Here is a 24,287-nt window from a genome sequence, read left to right on the forward strand (position 1 = left end):
AAGAAGTGCTTAATTTAATTAAACAACGCAAGCTTGAGTACCTCGGCCACGTGATGCGGAACGAAGAAAAATATCGAATTCTTCAACTTGTTATGCAGGGTAAAGTATTTGGCAGAAGAGGACCAGGACGCCGTCGTATCTCGTGGTTGAAAAATCTCCGACAATGGTTTGGGATGACCTCAGCGGAGCTGTTTCGCAGAGCAGTCAACAAAACCATGATAGCCTTGATGATCGCCAACATCCGGACCGGATAAGGCACTGAAGAAGAAGAAGAATAGCAATTAGGAATAAATGAATGTTGTTACAAATTGATATCGGATATCCAACGATAAGATAGAGTTTATTAGGAATGTTAAATACATTCATTAATGTTTACACTTACATTGAGTTATTGCATTTAAATTACTTAACTTTGGTTTATAATTATTTATCCTTGGTTTGTTCTTGATTTTGTAGCTATAGGATAGGTGGGTTTAAATTAGTTGTCTTTAAAATACCTAGTTTAAATTGACAGTCCTTGATTTTTCAGTATTTATATTTTAATAACTTTCCTTTGGTTTAATAGTCTTCTAAACTTGATTTTACTGAGTATGTGGGTTTAAATTATTTTTTTTTTTTAAGTTTAAGATCCCTTAATGTTGTACCCTTCTTGGCACCCGTAGGGTATTTGGGTTTTAATAACTTCTCATTGGTTTAATATATCGCTTAAAATAATTATTGAGAAAATGGTTCCCTTATATGAGGCAGAAATCATATAAATTTCTGGGGATCAGCCACTGAAAGGTGCAAAAATCTAAATCCTGTATCAAAATCACCCTCAAGACCCATGACTCCCCTGACAAAAATTTCTAGATCCGCCACTGTCCAAACGTCTGTCGGAATTACCCCGGTGATTGGGGAAATAGCGACACTCTGCTAAAGTTAGGGAAATATTGTTTTTAAATACGTAAATGAAATTGTTTTTTACCAATATTACATATCCAATGGATGCGGAAAATTCCAATTATAGTAGGTAGGTATAGGTATTTTTATCAAAAACCTAACTAATATAGAATAAATCTGAAAATTCAAATTGTCTTAAAGTGTCGGGATTCCCTCGGTTTACACTATGCATATGCATTTTGCATAATCTAGTCTCTAGTTAAAACCATACATAACATTATTAAACGAATCTCATTTAAAGGCAGCACAATAAGAAGAATTGTGCGTTTCTTGATATTCTCAGACTTGTTTTGGAAATGACCCTTTTATCTTCAGTCATATATTTGGGACTCTCCCAATAAAATGTTAAATTTTATGTTGCATGATTTTTCATTGGAAACAACTATTCCTTCATTATATTATTATTGCTGCAATTCAACCAATATTTTTGTCTCCGTCAATATATTTTTCAGCAGAGGATATATGAATAACTAGAGCAAACAATGAGGGAACTGACGTCTTTGTTCAGAATAATTTAGATCAGACAGGTGCACCAGACATTAATATACCCACGACCCCAGAGTCCCAGACCTAGTTGTACCTCAATCGTCAATCGTAGCATCCTTGACCGTTAAAAGGTTAACGCCCCCAAATACACAGTTAAATCGCAGATATATACCGTCTTTGTGTCCCTTAAAAAAATCATGTTTGTACTACTGACATCGTTTCTTAAAGTCAACTTTCAATATTTATAAAATCAATATAGAATACTGTTAAATAATGCTAGAATCAGTGCTCGTTCCACACGGAAAAGTTGATTTAGCGCTAGCGATTTAGTTGAAAGCACTACGTGTTTTATTTAAAAGGTCAGTTAGTTCGTTACATAACCTCTCTCTACCTCTACACTTTGTAGGCAGTTAAGTGAAACGCTGTAAAACAACTTGTTCAATCTGTTCTGTTTAGAAATACTTTCTAATTAAGTTTGATAATCTTTTGCGCGGTATTGACAGTATGTGATTCATGTCATAATAATTATGTTTATATCCTAAAAATACACATTACTATTATCAACAAAGGTTCATTGTTATTGTTAGTTTTTATTTGTTTGTAGCGCGTAACAGTGAAGGATAACGAACGAGTTTTGAAGTTTCGGTAAGTTTACTCAATTTTTTCTTGTTGTTTTACTTTTTTTGTGTTAAAATTAAGCTTTAAGAGATAATGTATTTCAAATTATAGTCGATATTATGATTCATAAGGTCAAGATTTTTATTTTGTTTTTTATGATAGTCAGATAATCTTACAAAATTTTATATCCATGCCACAGTATGGAGCTAAAAGAACATTAAACTGTGTAATGCCTACTAAATGCTACAGATGTATTCTTTAAAAGGAATATCTTTGCACGGCTTTCTAATAAAATTATATTATTCAGTTCTGTTGATTTTATTGTTTCTAGATATCTATTGTCCGTTTTTTTTTGTGTATATCGTATTTTTCTTGCTCCAGCATGTTGTTCTTAATTTTTGGGCCACATAGTTACACTTGCGATCAAATTTCGCAAACGGGTCTCCAATACATGTATACATTTTACGAAATCACACTTTACATTAAACATCATATAATTATTCTCTATGTCTATACAACAGCTCCGAGTTCCGCTAATTTGATTGCAGATATATGGAGTTTATTATCTAAATGCTTCCGCGTTATTAGTAAGACAGTAAATGAACGGGAAATACGGCGATACCGTGTAATTTTCTGTGTCACCACCGAATTGCATAAACATTTGGATTTAGGTTATACTTACCCTTCACTTCACTTTTGGACTCGTGCCGTTAATTAAATCACTTGGTTTAAAAGGGGAGGCGATCGCCTACCATTGGCTGCTTTTTAATTTTTAGGGGTGAAAACTCAGTGGCGGCTCCAGCAATGTTAAGGAGGGGCGATTGGCCTTCGTTCTAATTGATACATGATTAAAAACTAAATGTTTTTATAATCTTTATTTCTAATTACAAAAAATAAATCACTTGGTTCGAGAGGGTGGCCGATCGCCTCACTCCCTTGGATCCGCCACTCTGAAAACTACCCTTATTAGAAACAAATCGTATAAATAAACTGCGTTAGGCTTTCATGGTCATCGTCTAACTTGTTAAACTGTTTGTTCGGGCTATTAGGCCGTTGTCTTCTAAGATTAGTTCTCGACGTTTCACCAACACTAACACTAGGGTTTGGCATCTTCTGGAGATCTGAAAATGACGCTGCGTTGTACTACGGAGGCAATATTTATATTTCCCACTCGCCTCCCTCCACTGGTTTCGGCTTGAGGGGGCGTGTCGTTGTTTGTAGTAGCTTTTCTTTCTTCGTGTTTGGCGGGAAGGGTGTTTGTGGATTTTAATATTGGTATCCATGTCTTGTTAATTTTCAGTCCCTCTTCTATCCGATTAAAATTATTTGGGTGCTTATATATTTCCACCGCTTCTAAATACAACCGTGAGTACTGTGAAGTTTTGTCCAGCATCTGCGTTTCTTCAAACAGTATTCGATGTTCTCCGCTTCCCAAAGCGTGTTCGGCAACGGCAGATTTGTCGATATGTCTTAAACGACAATGGCTTTTATGTTCATTTATTATTGCGTTTGTGTGTCTTTTCGTGGTTCCCACATATACCATTCCACATGTGCATGGTATTCGATATACTCCGACCGTTGCTAATGGGTCGCGTTTGTCTTTCCTGTCCTTGATTTTCTTTACGTTGGGTTTCTTAAGTATTCGCCCAATTCTGTCCGTTACCCCCGATATGTAGGGCAAGAACGCTTTGCCTTTACATTCTGTTTCTTCGTCCTTTCTTCTAGAGATGTTGTTCATCGCTTTATGTATTTCTCTTCTGGTATAACCATTGGAGGTGAGAGCTTTTTCAATATGAAGAAGTTCACTTTGGAGATGCTGTGGTTCACAAATTCTCTTCGCCCTCTCCGCCAGAGTTTTGATGATACCTTGTTTTTGGCTTGGATGATGATTTGAGTTCCTGTTTAGGTATCTGTCCGTGTGTGTAGGTTTTCGATACACTTTATGTCCTAAGTAACCTTCCTTTCGATTTACTAATACATCTAGGAACGCTAGTTGTTGATCTTTTTCTGTTTCCATGGTAAATTGAATATTTGGATGTAGTGTGTTTATATAGGACAGGAAATCGTTCAGTTTTTCTACTCCGTGACCCCAAATCACAAAAGTGTCATCGACGTATCTAAACCATACTCTTGGCCTGTATGCTGAGTCCATTACCCTCTTCTCTAAATGCTCCCTGAAAAGGTTGGCTACGACCGAGCTTAGTGGGCTTCATATTGCTACTCCATCTATCTGTTCATAAATCTGGTCTTCCCATAAAAAGTAGGTGATAGTGAGGCAAATACGGTATAATTCCACTATATCCTTGGAAACTAGTCCCTCAATTAAATTCAGAACGTCTTCTAGGGGAACTCTTGTAAATAGGGAAACAACATCAAAGCTAACAAGAATGTCAGATTCCTGTAAAGTTAGTCCTGATTTTCTCAATGAAATGGGCGGAGTCTTTTACAAAGACATCGTTTTTTCCTATAGGAGGAGGTGGAGCTCACAATAGGGCGTAGAGGTACATCGTCTTTGTGGATCTTTGGCAAGCCATACAAGCGTGGTGGGACTGCTTCGCTGTTGCATATTCTTGGCTTTATATCCTCTGGTATGGACGAAGATTTTATAAGTCTATTGATTTTCCGTAGGGTGACTGCTGTGGAATCTTTTTAAGTTTCTTATATACCGCAGGATCTAACCGCATTGGTTAGGGCACATAGAGAGAATGAATGAGATGGAGCCACCAAAACATATTTATAACCAAAGAATAGATGGAGTGAGAAGGAGAGGCAGACCCAGAGCACAATTTTAGGATCAGGTGGAGGAAGACTTGAGAATGTTGGGAGTACGAAACTGGAAAGCCAAGGCGAAGAATAGGAGATAATGAAGACTTATCCTTGAGCAGGCCAAGACCCACCATGGGTTGTGGAGCCAATGATGATGACAGACCTACAGACTTCATAAATACACATTTTTTTTTATAAGTTACATTTTTGCTAAGAATATTTTTTTCGATAAAATACTAAAGTACTTACTTTTCGAGTTATTTGTGAAAACCGTGTGAAAATGTGTTTTTTTTTGAAAATAAAAATTTTTACTCGAAAATAACTTAAAAAGTATTGACTCAGTGAAAAACATCTATACAACAAAAGTTGCTTAAAATTAGTCAATTTATCCAGTTCCGGACTTATTTTGAACGTATGCTTTTTCACCCTCCGAGAAGGGGTGGCTTTCACTCCCAAGTAAAACTCAACTTTGGGCTCAACTCCAAAAGTTAAGTAAAGGGTGTAACGATGCTATGATCGTTTAACAGTTCGAACCGTGGGAGTGTCAATATTTGCGCATCCACTTCTACAACCTGACGGTGTAGTGGGATTCAAACGGCTATTTAAGGCGTGTGAATAGCGGAATTAGACAGTCTTGTAGCTAGCGCTCTAGGCTCCCTGACTCGCCGGTGTAGTGAACCAGCGAGACATTCTGGACAGAGATAGTTCCGTATTGAGGATCATACTCTGTCCCTAACCAAGCGGAACCCATCGGTATTGCGTATTGAGCATTACCGTGGATCTGCACAGAACCAACCGGGACAGAGATTTCCGTATTGAGGATCATACTCTGTCCTTAGCCAAGCGGAACCCGTCGGCATTGTGTATTGAACATTGCCGTGGGTCTGCACAGCTAAATATTTTGTTTGCGAGCATATTCGGAGCTTTCGCTGAATTGAAGCGAAAGCGAGTATATTAGTAGTACTAATTAGTTTCTTTTCTTTTATAGACGTTTGCCGGGAAATTCATTCATCGCGGGACCCAGACGGAAACGTAGAATTCATTTTATTTTTGTTTTATAAGTATACAACGTAGAATTCCTTTTTTTTAGTTTTTATTTATTGTATATATATATACTTAATAGATTTATTTTTATTTCAAACCTGCGTTTTACTGAGTCTGTTGCCCCGAAAGAGCTACCCATCACAAACTGGCGCCCGAGCAAAATTAATAACATGCCGACAGATAAAGACACAGACTCAGTAACAGGTACGTCGTGGATAAACCGACTTTGCAAAGAGGAATTGCAGAGCGAAGCCGAAAAATACGGCTTAGATCCCAAGGGAGCCGTCGACGAATTGAGAGAACGACTCAGAACCTATTTTAAAAATCGTGAGGAAGCTACAGGAACAATCCCAAAAGAAAAAACTTCCAAGGGAACAGAATCCGACACACTGGCCCAGGAAATTTCGGGCATCCGAAGACAATTACAGGAATTAGCAATAACGAAACAAATGGGGCAACCAGAATTGCTAAATCAAGTACGAAAGTGGAACACACACTTCGACAAGAAACATTCGGATGCAATAGAATTCTTAGAGAGGATAGACGAATTAAGCTTGGCCTACGAGATCGATAAACAAGATCTACTAAGAGCATTACCAGAATTATTAGGAGACCACGCCTTGATATGGTACAGAAACAATAACAAAAATTGGAAGTCATGGACAGATTTCAGCGAAGATTTTAAAAAAGCTTTCTATCCCAGGGGATATTTTCTACAACTAGAAGAGGAAATCCGAAACAGAAAACAGAGACAGAACGAACCAGTAGATAGATATATCACGGAGATTCAAACATTAATCAGACGAGAAGGATCTTTTTCTAAAAACCAAGAACTCGAAAGGATATACAAAAATTTGTTACCAGAATATAAGCTTTATGCTCGCCGCCGGGATTTCGGAAACTTAGCCGAATTACAGGATTTAGCCCAAGAATACGAAGCTCTAGAAGACGAAAAGACCCGAGCAAATCAGATTTGCCGTGGAAACTGGAGACGCACGGAGCAAGCAGAGTACGATGCGAAAACGGCATGCTTTAGATGCAAGATGCCAGGTCACAGCCGTAAAAACTGCAAAAACCCATGGAAAAAGTTTTGTTCGCGTTGCGGCAGAGAAGGGGTTTACAGCAGCGACTGCTGTTTCAGGCGTCAGGGAAACGAATTACAGACTGGAGAAACACGGAGTCGTCCCAGTCTGTAAAACAAGATTCGACTCCATTCGTTTTCGCCGTTACACAGCCAGCAAGCAATGACATTCGACTGTTCGCATCACTAAAAATAGGGCAAAGAACATACAGAGCGCTCATCGACACAGGAACTACTAAAAATTACGTCGGGGATAGAATAGCTCAGATATACAAGGACTCTCTAGATAGCTACAGCGGGAGAACAAGACTAGCAAATGGAGCGTCAATTGAGCTTAACCAGAAGTTGACAATTGAATGCGAGATCGATAAGTTACAAACCCGACAAACATTCATAGTAATGCCAGGGTTGACGGAAGATGCATTAATAGGAGTGGAATTCCTCAGGAACCATTCTATCGAACTTAAATTCGATAAACATACGACCAAACAATACATACAACATCAAGAAGAGGCTTGTAACACTTTAAAAGACTCCACTCAAAATACGGAGTTAGAAAGGTTCCTAAGAAAAAAACTAAGGGAGTTTGAGAATATTACAGGACCCACGAACTTAATAAGACACGAAATAAAATTGAAGAAAAAGTGCGATCCAGTCAAGCAGCCTTATAGGCGGCACAATCCCGCAATGCTACAGATCATCAACCAAGAAGTGGACAAAATGTTAAAAGAAGGAACCATCGAACCCTCCACAAGTGGTTGGAGTTCACCGATTGTACTAGTTAGGAAAAAGGATAACTCGTACAGATTTTGCATTGACTTTAGAAAAGTCAACGAACTATCAGATAAGGACGCATATCCGTTACCCAGAATATCGGAAATTCTGGATAGACTTAAGGAAGCAAATTTTATATCGACCCTCGATTTGAAACAGGGATATTTTCAAATACCCCTAGAAGAAACAAGCCGCCCAGTGACAGCATTCAGCGTACCCGGAAAAGGCCATTTTCAGTTCAAAACCACCCCATTCGGACTGCATTCCGCAGGAGCCACTTTCCAACGTCTACTGGATAAGGTAATACCTCCCGATATGGAATTCGCGTTTGCCTACTTGGATGATATCGTAGTAATATCTAAAACGCTCCAAGAGCATTTAAATCACCTACATGAAGTTTTCCGAAGACTGAAAGAAGCCAGATTACAGCTGAACTTCGAGAAATGCACGTTTTGCCAGTCAGACCTCAGATACTTAGGACATGTGGTTGGAGCAGAAGGAATAAAAACCGACCCGGAGAAAACCAACGCTATAACCGGATTTACAGCACCGAGAAATGTGCGTCAACTCCGCCGGTTCCTAGGAATAACATCATGGTACCGCCGATTCATAGAGAACTATTCGACAATAGCAGGACCGCTAAACATGCTTCTGAAGAAGAAGATAAGATGGAAATGGACCGATAAGCAGGAAAACGCGTTTGAAGAGCTAAAATCAAAACTTACATCGGCCCCAGTATTAGCATGCCCCGATTTTTCGAAAACATTTTACCTGCAAACAGATGCGTCGAACTGTGGACTTGGAGTTGCACTAACACAGAAATACGACGGCCAGGATAAAGTAATTGCATATGCTAGTCGAACCCTCACACCAGCCGAGACAAAATATTCCACAACGGAAAAAGAATGTCTATCCATCGTGTACGGGATAAAGCAAATGAGGCCGTATATAGAAGGATACAATTTTAAGGTCATATCAGACCATCAGTCCCTCAAATGGCTGAAGAACCTTAAAAACCCGTCAGGTCGGTTAGCCAGGTGGAGTTTAGAACTGCAACAGTACGATTTCGAGGTAATATATAGAAAGGGAGTCCTCAACAAGGTAGCAGATGCTTTGTCACGACAACCACAAGAAAACCAGAGCGAAGAACCAGAGTCGGAATTATTAGCATCAGAACTGGAATCATGCAGTTGGTACGATAATTTATATAGGAATGTACTCCAGAACCCAGACGATTTCCCGGATTTACAAATATCAAACGGGAAATTATATAAACACGTTTGGAGCAGCCGTAATTTAGCCGACCCAGAGTTTAATAACCCATGGAAATTATGCGTACCAAGATATAAAAGGAAAGATATTTTGGAGGAAAATCATGACTCGACCACAGCAGGCCACTTAGGAATTGCAAAAACAATTTGCCGAATAGCGCAAAAGTACTATTGGCCTAAGATGTTTAAACAAATTGCAGACTACGTTAGAGCCTGTACGAAGTGCCTCCAATATAAACCGTCTCAAATGCAACCAGCCGGGAAAATGCAACCGTCCACTGTAGAAAAGCCTTGGCATACTGTCTCAGTTGATTTAATGGGACCATTCCCAAGATCTGCAAAAGGAAACATTTTCTTAATAGTCGTGCAAGACCGGTTTACCAAATGGGTCGTCGCTCAGCCAATAAGAGCAGCATCTACGAACTCAATCATCGACAATCTACGATCAAAGGTAGTCATGCAATTCGGTATTCCGAAGAAAATCATCTCGGACAACGGCGCGCAGTTCACAAGCGGAAGTTTTAAGGCGTTCCTAAAATCCTATAACATAAATCACATTCTAACACCGCCGTACTCACCTCAATGCAATCCAGTAGAACGAATGAACAAAGTACTGAAAACGATGATAGCTACTTACGTGGAGGATAACCATAAAGACTGGGACAAATTCATACCAGAATTCTGCTACGCCATAAATTCGTCAAGACACGATTCAACAGGATTTTCACCAGCGCTTCTTAATTTCGGAAGGGAATTAGACATAACAGAGGCAACAAATGGACAAGATATACAGGGGTATGCAGAAAACTTAAACAAGTTAGAAGCGTTAAGAGAACTAGCGAAAGTGCACATGGAACACGCTTTCGAGGACCAAAAGAAACATTACGATCTAAGACGAAGAGACTGGCAGCCACATCCAGGAGATCGAGTCATGAAAAAGGAACACCATCTATCATCAGCTAGTGCAGCTTTCACCAGCAAACTAGCGCCGAAGTACTCAGGACCATACATAGTAACGTCAGTAATATCACCAGTAATAGTAAAACTGAAATTGGCCGATAATAGTAGCCGCAAGCAGATGACGGCGCATGTAAAAGATTTAAAACCGTGGGGAGGAAGATTGTAATAAAGATACCGAGAGGGATAGATGGCATCACGAGGCTGTAGACACCATCTACACAAAAAAAAGGTATGTTACTTTTTTTTTTCAAAGAGAAGGGGGTGTAACGATGCTATGATCGTTTAACAGTTCGAACCGTGGGAGTGTCAATATTTGCGCATCCACTTCTACAACCTGACGGTGTAGTGGGATTCAAACGGCTATTTAAGGCGTGTGAATAGCGGAATTAGACAGTCTTGTAGCTAGCGCTCTAGGCTCCCTGACTCGCCGGTGTAGTGAACCAGCGAGACATTCTGGACAGAGATAGTTCCGTATTGAGGATCATACTCTGTCCCTAACCAAGCGGAACCCATCGGTATTGCGTATTGAGCATTACCGTGGATCTGCACAGAACCAACCGGGACAGAGATTTCCGTATTGAGGATCATACTCTGTCCTTAGCCAAGCGGAACCCGTCGGCATTGTGTATTGAACATTGCCGTGGGTCTGCACAGCTAAATATTTTGTTTGCGAGCATATTCGGAGCTTTCGCTGAATTGAAGCGAAAGCGAGTATATTAGTAGTACTAATTAGTTTCTTTTCTTTTATAGACGTTTGCCGGGAAATTCATTCATCGCGGGACCCAGACGGAAACGTAGAATTCATTTTATTTTTGTTTTATAAGTATACAACGTAGAATTCCTTTTTTTTAGTTTTTATTTATTGTATATATATACTTAATAGATTTATTTTTATTTCAAACCTGCGTTTTACTGAGTCTGTTGCCCCGAAAGAGCTACCCATCACAAGGGTAAGAGGAACCTAAATACAAATGTTTAAGCAAATCCGTCTTGACGATGAAAATTACACTCCAAACCGGTAATATACTAGCATATAGTATCTCTCTCCCCCTCTTTCTCTCTCTCTCTCTCTTTCCACCTCTCTTTCTCTCTCTCATTCTCTCTGTTAACTCTGTCAAATGCTTTTTTGCAATCTAACAAAAATTCGAATTATTGCGTATTTATACCTAGACATGACTTTGTGAAAATATATTAAAGTGAACTTTTTAATTCTGCATTCTCTTCTACAAACTAGAAATAAAAAAAAGGAATTTGTCGGGGTTTAAAGAACAAAAAGCCAGTTGCCCAACCATCACACAGATTTACCCCTACTTTTCTACATATCTCATCAATAGAGGGCGAGTTTCAAAGGGCCCTTTATGCTCGCCACTTTTTCATCTTTTTGTATTATACGGACTGTGTTGGAATGTGGTTGTGATATTTTTCGGTTAAAAATCTGTCAGGTCAAGGTGATATTAAGGGTAAGTTCAAAATGTCGTTTAGTATTTCTGTAATATTATATTTTATTAAGTTTTTAATTTCGAAATAAAAAAACGTGTGGAATGCAAATGAGATAAATAAACACTTTATTAAAGTCATACCAAACATGAAAGCAGACATTAATACACAAATATTCTATGAAAATAACTAAGTATTCCCTCACCCACATAAGTATTTCGTACCTTTAAACCAGTATCTGAAATTAATATTTTACATATTATTAATATAAGAAGTAAAGCTATGTGTGATGATGGTATTAACATATTAACGCTGCAACTGTGTATTCCATTTCTTCTACCGTATATCACACATACCATTAACATTTACTTAATTAAAATTTTGCAAATTCACTTTTTCCCACTAAATGGAAACGGGCACATGTTATTCCTTTACCGAAGACTAAAATTACAGAAAGCATGAATGAATTAAGACCAGTAAGTGTACTGCCTACATTATCTAAAATTTTGGAAAAGGTGATCGATATTCAGTTACAAACGCATTTAAAAAATAACAACATAATCCCTATGATGCAGTCCGGTTTTAGGTCCAGATATAGCTGTTTTTCTGCTTTATTAAATATTACAGATAATATTTTTAGAGCCTATGATCAAAACAATATATCAATTCTAATTCTTCTAGACTCTCAAAATCTTTTGATACAATTAACCATAATTTGTTATTCTCTATTTTAAAATATATTGGTCTAGAAGCGAGAGATTTTCCGGGATTGTCCGATATTTCCGGGGGGTAAAAATTATGTTATCATTATTAATACTGCGATAGACTATTCCAGCCAAATTTAAAAAAAATTCAAGAATTTCAAATGGACTCAATTTTTTCGAGGTTTCCTTATTTCCCGGCCAGTGAAAACTATGTAGTTATTCATATTTCGACGAGCTACCCCAGATTAAAAAAAAAGAGGCTTCTAGCTGCAATGGAAGCCGAGATAATGTAAATTTTTTCTACGTGTTTCAATTTGAAGTTCCGATCTCGAAAAAAAAAAACGGATCGAAACAGTTATCCCCTCGACTTTCCTATGTCGATCTTTCGAAAGTACCTTCGTTTCAAAGGGCTGTAAGTTTCGAGAATTTTATAGTTAAATTTCAATAGAAAGTTTAGATTTTCATTCAAAATTTGTGCAAATTTTACTTCTTAATGTTTATAAATAATGGAGATATGATTTTTTAAAAAATAGTCCCTAACTTCGTTCCTATTGGTCATAAAAGGTTTTTTTTTATGTGTGTTTTTTTACCAGCTATCCAATGTTTGTACGTACTATGCTGTAGCTTAAAAAATATAGAAGTTATTACAATTGTTTATAAGTAAAAAACATACCCCTTTTTCAAACGTTTATTTTGGATATAATTTCGATGAAAACGCAATATGCATTTAACTTCTGAAATGGCTTAAGTCTTTAAGAATCCTATGAAATTTGCTAAATATGTCCTAGCATCATTAATAGAGCAAGTTCAATAGTTTAAATATTTTGCCCCAGGGATAAATAAATTAAATAACTTTTAAACTATTTGACCGATCGGGGGAAATTTCGCACAAATTTAAAGACGGTAATTCCTCGATGTTCAAATGTATTAATAACATATCTCCGTAAATTATTTATCAATTTTAATTTAAAAAACGGGAAAATAAAGATATTCTTAATATAAAAAAATGATATAAATATTGTTAATGTAAAATATAAGGGATAAAACTTATAGACAAAAAATCAAATTGTGCCCATAAATTATTGGTTAAAAAAAACGCAAGGTAAAAATTCGAGTACTTTTTCATATATTCGTCATCTAGTAACCCCCACTTATGTCTTAAAAGCTTCAGATATCTGTGAAAAATTTTTCGACCTTTTTTTTTAACTAGACTGGGCTAATAGTTTTCAGCAACTTTGCTGAAATACTTTCTTTATAAGGTACCATATGCATTGTAAACAAGACTTTTGATTTTTTCTCCATTTAAATCACCCTGTACATGCCGAGCGGGGCCCGTTTCATTCATTACCTGCCTATTTATAACACTTTTGACTCATTTGACAGCATTTCTACATTTATAAGGAACACACGACGTCGTCGTTTAAATTTCTAATTTTAATTTCAGGGTGTGCATTTCGAAGCAACGGTAATCCGCCCGGAAATCGCATATTTCGAAGAACTTACGAAATTTGGCAACTATTACAACAGACAATTTATTAATTCAACTATAATGCAACATCGGTATCATTAATTTTTTGCTGTTCATTTAGTAGTTGTTTATAAAAATGGTAAGATAACAAACGTTTCGTTAGCTGTGTTTGTTTTTTAACTTTTATTTGTTTTAGGGATTAGGACGAAGAAATGGTAGTAGCTGTTGCAGAAAATGGCTTATAGGAACTTGTTTGTATATGTAAGTATACTTTTACGATATTATATTTGCACTTTTTTTAAGTTTCTTGTCCTAACAAAGTTTGAACCCCCTTCGTAGTTATTTGTTCTTTTGATTCAACCTTAATTGCCCGTGATATCTGACTTGAATAGTGTAGTAAAACCATGGACGTATAAACACATGAGTAAAACTTTTAATATTATAATATATATATATATATATATATATATATATATATATATATATATATATATATATATATATATATTGAAATGATTTCAATATGTTAAAAAGGATACAACTTAAATGGATTTTTATATGAGTTTGTTGTTCATTAATTTCATGAAGCCATCACAATGTGGGTTCGACTCTGAAATAAAAGAGAGAAAAAGAGTAAATTGTTAAATAAATTAATTTTGACTTACCTGGTATAGTGTTAATAATTTCTGAATAGTATAGTTGCCTAAACCCTATTCATTCTACAAATTCCCAGTCGTCAACAGAACCACGTGTAAGCCAAACAGGGTCGTACTGATGTACGACCTATGTATCATATGATTTTTAAAAATATTTACTTTTGAAACTGTTAGTGTAAGAATTTCTTGAAATTTAATCATTATATCACAATTAAACTAAACTCTAAAAAATAACACGACCAGTAAATAACTTAACAATAACTATAACATAAATATAACACAATATAATAACTTAAAAATCAACACGATACAATTAGAATTTAAAATAATCACAAGTCTCGCTTACGGTAATAAATTATATTTTATTGCCTCTTGACGAATGAGACGGCGAATATCAACACGTGCACATGTTTACTGATGGGAATTTGGTAAACGAATATACTTTTAGTGTATAGGTGAATCGTCTAAACCTTAAAAAGAACAAAAAAATAAGAATTCTTAAAAAATATTTAAACATAGAAATTTTAAAAAACGTCAGAAAATAAACTGTCAAGCAAGTCTGTGGGAGCTAAATTAATAGGGGTTTTGTTAAATAAGAAATTACAATGATGTGGAGATGAAAAGAATAAATTGTATTATCATTGTAATAGAATAAGTTTTATATCTGAACATTTTTTTTTATAAATTCCCAAATTAGATGTGATTAAAGTGATTATGAGAAATTAATGTGGATTGACAAATGTGTCAGAACAGGACAGTTTTATGGTTTAAAAAAAATAGAAGACGAAAAAAAAAAGAACGTTGGTTGCTGTTAGCAACGGATAATAGGTTTTTTGGGGAGGCCGACGAGGATTTTTCGACGAAGGGGAGCCCTGAAACTGTGGAATAGGTCGGGAGTGTTTTTTAACTCGTCTAATTAGAATTTTAGTTTTTCCACAGTTTCCACAGCAGAGATATCCAGAATTTGTTCCAGAGAGTAAGAGAAACAATTTGACTTATAAATTATTATTGGAGTACAGAAATGTCATTTAAATTGAGAAAATTAAAATTCATGAATTAACATAATTGCGATAGGCCTTAAAAAATTGAAAATATTAATGATCATTAAATTAAAAATAGAATAGTACGTACCTTAACTTCCGAAGAGAGGATTGATATTCCAGTTTCACCGATTATTTTGCGAGTAGTTAGTTTTCTTTAAATAAATCAGAACTGTTTTAAAGTGAGGTTGGATAATAATTTTGGGGATCATTTGAAATTTTGATTATATTTGAATGCAAGTTAAAAGTCAGCGGAATAAATTGTTCATTTTCTTTTTCTTTATAGTTCATTTAAACACTTTATAAAGTTGCAATATTTATTTAGTTTTTAGGTACTTGTAGAGAGTCTCCACATTTTGTAATAAATTTTTATTGTCACGACACTAAACCACATTAAGATTTATACGATTCCTATTTTTGTAAATTTTTAAAGGCAACCCAAGTTGCAGACGAATTTTATTGTTTATATTAAATTTGTTCAATATTAATAAATAACGTGCTTCATTTGGGTTAATTTATCAAAAGTCTAAAGTAAATTTTGGTTTAATTTCTTTTTGAACTCTACCAGGAGACTACAGAGTCGACGTCACACAGTGACAGATTGCTTAGAACACATAATTGAGCTAGCTGAGGTATATATTAAATTAAACAACGAACCACATATTTTAAAAATTACAACATTTATTATAAAAAAAAAATAAAATTAATAAAATACAACTTTTTCAATATATATTTCTGTTGTTTCACCTAGAAGTAAGCCTTACTTCTGCAATACTGTGGATTATTCTTTGTAGTTTCTCTGGATTTCTTAACTTCTTTGTAGAAGTTCTTTACCTCTTTGTTTATGTAGGCTTCTTCTATGTTTTTTAATTGCTTTTCTAGCTGTTCTCTTTTCTTTTTTCTGCAAATTCCTTTCACTTTCCTTCTTCTTGCCACATAGTTTTCGATCGCATTTTGGGTATTTTCTTTATCTCTTTGTAGTTTTACCCCGTTTCTTCTTGCCAAAACATTCCCTTCACCAAACCAGTCTTGCCGTCTTTTTATATGCTCTCTTCCTATACACTTTTCCACTGCTTCCGACATGGCTGTCTGTATGGTCTGCCACTCTTCATCTATATCCTGTTTGACTGGTTTCTCTAGTTTTTTATTTATTTCTTCCTCTAGTCTGTTTACAACATGCTTCTCTTGAAGACGCTCTAATTGGTAATTTAATCTATCTCTAACAGATTTTGGTATTATTGGTAGTTCTTGTTTTAGTTTTGCAATTATTAGTGTATGGTCACTGTTGGTATCGGCCCCTTTGTATCGGCTCCACTCTTGAACAGTGTGTTCTTTCCTAATTTTATTATTTCATTTCCCAGTTGTTTCGTTTTTGCAGGGCAAGGATATCTGTTATATATTTTTCCATAACTTGGTCTAAGTTTCTTAAAGCTCCCTGCTCATAAGTACCTCTCACATTCCAAGTCCCAATTTTTATTATATCCTTGGATTGTTGCCTTTCTTTTGTGTTTAAATTAATTACTATTTAAATGGGAATAAGCCACAATTAAAGGTTAAAATACGTTTATTGACGTTTCAATTTCCACTTCGGAAATCGTTCTCAAAATACAAACATTAGTACATTATTTTGAGAACGATTTCCGAAGTGGAAATTGAAACGTCAATAAACGTATTTTAACCTTTAATTGTGGCTTATTCCCATTTAAATAGTAATTAATTTAAATGCCACAAGAAAATAGCTTCAGAACAATCTTTTGTGTTTATTTTTCCGTTTTCCATGGTCGTATTCCTCTGCCTTGCCGTTTCGGTATCATATCTCCCCGGTTGTTTTTCTTCTACTAGTTTTTTGGCAATTTTTCTTTTGTATTTTCTTTTAGTTGTTGTTTTTATTCATCCCATATCCATTCTTTCCCATTCACGAACAACTTCTTACAGCCCATTTTTGTCTGTTTTCCTTTACTTTTTTCTTCCTTTGCTATTTTAACTGTTTCTTTCTGCATTTCTTTTTCTTTTGCTATCAGATCATTATTTATGTAGATGCGATCTTTATGATACTTCAACTTACTTTTCCTATTTAGTAATTCAATATTATCCGTGAAAGTTTCTGTTTGTATGGCATAGACTGTTTCTCCTATTTTTGTTGCGTTCCTCAGTTTATATTTTATAAACTTTTAATATTATTATTTTTAATATCCCTTACAAATTATGTTTTTCTATATAAGTCCTTTATATAAATGTTTTTAATTACGTAAATAAATACGGACTTACATATCACCGATATCTTTTCCTTTCTATGTATGCCATATTGGGATTAATCGGGGTAGCGATCACCATAACAAATGTTTCACGGTCTTTTTTCATATAAAAAAGTTGTACTTTGTTTTGTATTTTATCCCGATCTCAAAATAATCCAAAAATCTTGCTTTATTAACCGCTGTAGTTCATAATTATCTCCTCTGAATATATGCTATAAATAATATAATATGTTAGAAAATAACTTTTTTATTTTTAGTTTTATGGCCAAAAATTATTGTTCATAAAAAGTTCTGCGTGTTCTAAAATCTTAAATACAATCATCAAATATTAATTTTTTTTAGTCATATACGCGGTTTGTCAAAAAATATGAATTGTGGATATTAATCCTTACATAAAATTTATATTTTTTTATAAACCGCCTATATGACTAAAAATATTTAATATCTGATGATTGTATTCTAGGTTTTAGATCATACGGAACTTTTTTGTTATAAAGCTAAAAATAAAAGAGTTTTTCATATGGTACAGACTTAATTGGATTATATTATCTTTATATTAAAAACCTCGTGTCACGATGTTTGTCCAAGCTAATATTCAAAAACCACTGAACCGATTGCAATCAAATGATGTTAAAGTGTATATCTTTATCTTGATGAATGAATTTTTAATTGTAAATTCAAAAAGTTGTATATGACTTCACCCCTTCAGTTTCACCCCCCAAGTACTAACTAAATAACAGTAACTTTATACTCTTATACAAAATGTTTTATACGATCTACTGTTACAGTGGTACCTAGTTTCATTTCATTTGAACATAAAGTGACGTTTAACAATTTTAAGTCTACTTACTTTTTTCGTTTCGCTTAAACCCGAGAAAATATGATGAAATTGTAAGGAAAATAGTAAAATCAGTTTTATTTTCACATACAAACACTTATAATTAAAATAACAGCCTGTTACGCTAGCAGCGGCATCTATACGAAGTAACAAGAAGTCGAGAGACCTCTCTTTGATAGCAAATTAGGTGAACCGCAAATTCAAAGCCCCTTACTAGATGCTTTGACCTTAGATACCCTGAATGACGCTAGAAGTAACCTTTTATTCCAACATGCATCTACGGTTGACCCTTGAAAAACACTATCTTTTTCGCTCTTTACGTAGAGAAAAGACGTTTAGATGAAAGTAAAAGATTGCATTTCATTTCAATTCGAATTCCACCATTGCTCTACATGTGTTTCGAGTTATTCAACTCCTCATCAGGAGCCCTTGTGGAAGTTAAGGCTGTTATTTTAATTATAATGGCCAAATACTAGACTGCATTACATTTCAGTTTGAACTTCCACAAGTGTTCCTGATGAAGAGTTGAATAACTCAAAACACTTGTAGAGCAATGGTGGAATTCGAATTGAAATGAAATGCAATCTTCTACTTCCATTTAAACGTCTTTTCTTCTAGATGTAAAGATTGTAAAAGATAGTGTTTTTCAAGGGTGAACCGTAGATGCATGTCGGAGTTACTTCTAGCGTCGTTCAAAAGCCTTTTGAATTTGCGATTCACCTAATTTGCTATCAAAGAGAGGTCTCTCGATTTCTTGTTACTTCGTATATATATATATATATATATATATATATATATATATATATATATATATATATATATATATATATATATATAGATATCAATTTTTATTAGTTGTATATAAAATGTTTTAAAAAACGTGATTTTTACTGAGAGTAAAATATTTTTATTTTTGACATTGAAAATTATTTAAAATGAAATATGTTTAGTAGAATTAAAAATAATTTTAAAATGTTCAACATTGTTTATTTACAATAAAAAAACTATTTTTTAACATTTTCTCTGCAATAATGTTAAAAATGTAAGTTTTTGTGTTAATTCAATACATTTTAATAATTATAAATTTAATGAAACAATTCTAAACAAACTTAAATTTTCAAATCTACTGAGAATGTCAAAGTCTAATTAATCTAATCTCTACTAAATCCGTAAAATTTACCATATTATATTTTTATCGTATATATGAAGAAAATAAACTCTATTATCTCTAAAAAAGTATATTTTATAAAAAAAATTTACGGGACGTCTCAAATTCAAAGTAATGATTCCAAATGCATTTCATTATTTACTGAAAATTGAGCAACACTGTTTTGTGATTCTATACTTCAAATTATTATACAATTTCAAAAATATAAACAATAAACCTTTGCTTTATTGTTTCACGTTTATATATATATATATATATATATATATATATATATATTTATATATATATATATATATATATATATATATATATATATATGCGGCTGAGATTAATACTTGTTTAACACAATCGTTTTTATGACGAAATGTCGAAATTTGCTAAATATTGAAAACGGTCAAATAAAACTGCATCCAAATACATAATGCATAAAACTTCTAGATAATTTCTGCAATTTTGTTGAGACCAAACATGAATTAATTGTAAGTGTCTTTCCAGTTATACTCAAAAATTACTTGAATCATAATTGGCTTAGTGAGCGCGCAATTTTGGCGGCGAAAAATGTTGATGTTAACGAAATTAACTTGCAGATTTAACAGTTGTTACTAGTCATTTTTTGCTAGAACATTCTTCGTTACGGGAATACTAGCTGCCACAGTAAAAGTAAAAGCCTCGACTTAATAACAGCACTATTCAATAAGATATATAACACAGGTAAAATACCATCAGACTGGCTAAAATCAACATTCGTAACATTACCAGAAAAATCCAATGCCTCACACTGCGATGACTATCGAATATTTAGCATGATGTCTCATGTCCTTAAAATATTTCTAAGATTCATTCATACACGAATTTACAAGAAGTGCGAGTTTCAGATGAGTGACACTCAATTTGGATTTCGAAATGGATTGAGAAAACGAGAATCCCTTTTTGCCTTAAATGTGTTAACACAACGATGCAGAGACATGATGTAGATGTATATGCATATTTTATTGATTATCGAAAAGCATTTGACTGCGTTAACCATCAAAAGATGATCGAAATTCTGAGAACAACTGGAATTAACGAACAAGACTTGCCAATTATCTCAGAACACTATTGGCACCAAACGGCAACAATCGAAATAGAGCACACAATATCTGAAGATTGAGGAATCTTACACAAGGTGGAATCAAGATTAACGGAACCAGCATAGACAACATCAGGTACACTAATGATACCGTCCTAATAGCAAAATATACAAAATATAATAAATGCGGTAGTTTGTCATAGCGAAATGTTCGGTTTACATCTAAATGTTTCCAAAACTAAAACACTCATGAACATAAAAACGTTTTTTACAATATCAGACCTTAGTCTAGAGCTCAGAATTCGAATGATCAGATGTTACGTTTTCTCTGTTTTATTGTAGGGCTGTGAAAGTTGGATAATGGACTCTGAATCAGAAAAAAGAATAGATGCCTTTGAAATGTATATATACAGACGAATGCTGAGAATTCCATGGAAACAAAATGTTACCAATGGTGAGGTACTTATGAGTAAACAAAAAGAATTACTTAGCATAACCAAAGAGAGAAAAATACAATACTTGGGTCATGTGTTGAGAGGTGAAAGATATGAAAAGACCTGAGGAAATGGTTTGACCGCTCATCCACAGAAATCTTTCGTGCAGCAGTTTCCAAAGCTACAATTGCTATTTGGATCGCCAACCTTCGAAAGAAGACGGCGCAATAAGAAGAAGATGCCACAGAGCGTTATGACAAAATGTTGAATTAATGAGTCATATGTCATTCAGATCTTATTTTAACCTTTTTATTTCCAACCATCAAAAATTAAACTAAACTGTGTCAAAATCTCTGAGTACGTGAAATAATGGCTGATACAATTAAAAACGATAACTCTGAATTACACTGTTCAAAGTGGAAAAAGTGCAAGCGTTGGTTTAAATACATGTAAGGATATATGACTTGGCTTCAATCCAAAGATCCTCAAGACCGAGAAATATACGCTAAATGGAATAAAGAAGTTAAAAAAGACGTGGATAAGGCGAAAAATATAAACTGGGAGGCTAAGTGTGATGAACTGGACAGATTTATGGGTGGAACAAAAGTGGCACAAGCTTGGAAAACATTAAAGCAGTTTAGGAAAAATGAGAAAAATGAAGACAACATTTCTCTCATAAAGTTAAATGAATGGGAAGAATATTATACGAAACTGCTGAAAGAGGATAGAGTAGAGTACAGATGGGAAAAGATAAGGGAATTAATAGACAACAGAGACGAAAGACAGGAAATCCCTATAATAACATTATCTGAATTGACGGAAACCTTAAAAGAGGTTAAAAACGGAAAAGCCGCAGGGCCTGGAGACATTCCCATAGAGCTGGTTAAATATGGGCCGACTGCACTTTTAGAATTAATAGTAGACCTTTTCAATAAATGTATGTGTGGAGACCAAGAAATTCCTAAAGATTGGAATAAATCTTATATAAGCTCCATATATAAGAGAGGGAATAAAAGAGACTGTTCCAATTATAGAGGTATTAGTGTGACGAGCTCTGTGGGCCGGTTGTACGGCAGAATATTAAAGAAGAGGGTTGAAAGACAGATACAAGATATTGAAGAACAAAGCAGCTTTCGTACCGGGAGATCCTGCCTTGATAATATATTTATCCTACGACAAATAATTGAAAAGCGTGTCGAAAGAAGTAGAGACCGATTTGGTATTTATAGACCTTGAGAAAGCATATGATAGTGTCCCGTTAAAGAAAATGTTTGAGGTCCTCGAAAGGTCCGGATTGGATTCGACGTATATCCGAGCGATATATAAATTGTACGAAAATACAGTTAGTTGTGTAAAAATTGGAACCAGAACCTCAAATGAATTTAAAGTCACTAAAGGCCTAAAGCAAGGATGCTGTTTGTCACCGACACTCTTTAAAATATACGTCCAAGAAGCATTGAGGAATTGGAGAAATAAATGTAGATTTATGGGCATCGAAGTGGGACAAGAAACTCTGTATACATTGTTGTTTGCAGATCATCAGGTGGTGGTTGCAACCGATGAGGAAGATATAATTTATATGAATCGAAAATTATTTGAGGAATATGCCAAATGGGGGCTTACTGTAAACATAAGCAAAACAGAATATTTAAAAATTGGAGGAAATACCACAGATCTGAGGCTTGAAAACGCAGTCATAAAAGGCTGCAACCAGTATAAATATCTAGGAAACATCATATCAGCAGATGGCAGAGTTAAGATAGATGTACAAAACCGAATAACCCAAGGGAAAAAATGAAAAGACTGAATTCATTACTGTGGTCTAATAAAATAAAGATGCATACCAAACTTCGCGTATACAGAGCAATTGTAGAACCAATTACCACATATGGTGCCGAATGTTGGACGATGACAAAGAATGAACGAGATAAAGTAGACGTTGTGGAAATTGATTATCTTAGAAGGTCTTGTCGACTATCGAGAATGGAAAGAATCAGGAATGAGGAAATACGAAACCGTACAGGAATTAGAGATACTCTTTCAGATAGAATACAAGGAAGGCAATTACAATGGTATGGTCACGTGATGAGAATGGAGGAGGAGCGGTGGCCAAAGAAAGCCTTAATGTATGTTCCGCCAGAAAGAAGGAAAAGGGGAAGACCACCAAATTCCTGGAGAAGAGAAATTACAAAAACGATGCAATGTAGAGGCTTAGAAGAGGGAGATTGGAGAGAGGAAAATATGGAGGCTGAAATGCGGGAAGCGGCAATCGCCGTAGGACCCCCGTTATATGATGATGAAGGATATATGAACCTCATGCAGAGCATTTTAAAAAGAATAAGTAATGTTGTGGTAATTATTTGATTTTACTTGAGTTAATCAAGACTATCCCGATAATATTTGTTAAAATTTCTCACGCTGAAACAGCGATGAACTGTTTTCCGCCCACATCTCGGGTGGGCAGTCTGCCTCTTCGGAAATATAGTTGTCCACCAAGTAGTCACTAATAGTACTGTTGTACTACTACTACGTCTAAGGGATCTAAGACGGGCAGATCAAACAAATATCGAAGGTATTACCCGATATTATTGTCCTTTGAATACTCTGCAGCAAGTCCCACTTTTTAAATTTTTCTCCACCATGATTGACCTATCCTTTTACTTTCACTTAAAATGTGCGCTTAATTTTTGACATTGTTTATATATCTAATTTTCTTATTTACACGTATCTCTTACACAGCTCTTTTGTTTCAGATTTGTTTTATTACTATTAATATTTTTAATAGTATTTGTAGTAGTCCCAGTCGTTTTTAAATATAGTGTTGGAATCCAAAGAAGTATAATATTTCCATCATGTAAGTACATAGTTTTTAATAATACATGTTAATAATAATATTCGTAGGATTAGCAAAATTGATTTTTTTATGAGAAAATTAAAAATGACAGATGTTTTTTATTTAATTGTTGTACTCAAATAACAGCTCCCACCCTTTCTGGCATAGACTGGATCAAAGCAGCAATCTTGTTTTGCGGTATTTGTTCTAGCCATAATTTTGCCTAACTACCCTTTATGTTATTCTACAAATGTTCTATGGGGTTAAGGTCTTGACATCTAAGAGGCCAGGCTAGTACCCGAATACCAACATGAGAAGAGTATCCCATTGTTACCCTGGCTATGGGCCTCTGAGCATTATTCTGAGTTAGGAGAAAATTTTCACCTACAAAATGCATATAAGGTTTCACATATTCTTCCAGACATTCCATAATGTATCTATCA

General features: G+C 34.8%; 1 protein-coding gene across 2 annotated transcripts in view; it reads left to right on the forward strand.

The window, feature by feature from the left end:
• The first annotated feature begins 1,610 nt into the window (after window positions 1-1,610).
• LOC140449697 (lysophosphatidylserine lipase ABHD12-like) overlaps window positions 1,611-24,287 on the forward strand; it is a 51,696-nt gene continuing 29,019 nt past the window's right edge. Inside the window, exons 1-5 of one of the 2 annotated variants that reach the window (XM_072542993.1) lie at window positions 1,611-1,787; window positions 2,033-2,073; window positions 13,528-13,690; window positions 13,748-13,812; window positions 23,765-23,865. In XM_072542993.1, coding sequence (XP_072399094.1) covers window positions 13,688-13,690; window positions 13,748-13,812; window positions 23,765-23,865 — 169 coding nt within the window. In that variant the 5' untranslated portion in view covers window positions 1,611-1,787; window positions 2,033-2,073; window positions 13,528-13,687. The other variant, XM_072542992.1, reaches the window with a different exon arrangement.

Source organism: Diabrotica undecimpunctata, chromosome 9, assembly GCF_040954645.1.
Source record: "Diabrotica undecimpunctata isolate CICGRU chromosome 9, icDiaUnde3, whole genome shotgun sequence".
Classification (NCBI taxonomy): domain Eukaryota; kingdom Metazoa; phylum Arthropoda; class Insecta; order Coleoptera; family Chrysomelidae; genus Diabrotica; species Diabrotica undecimpunctata.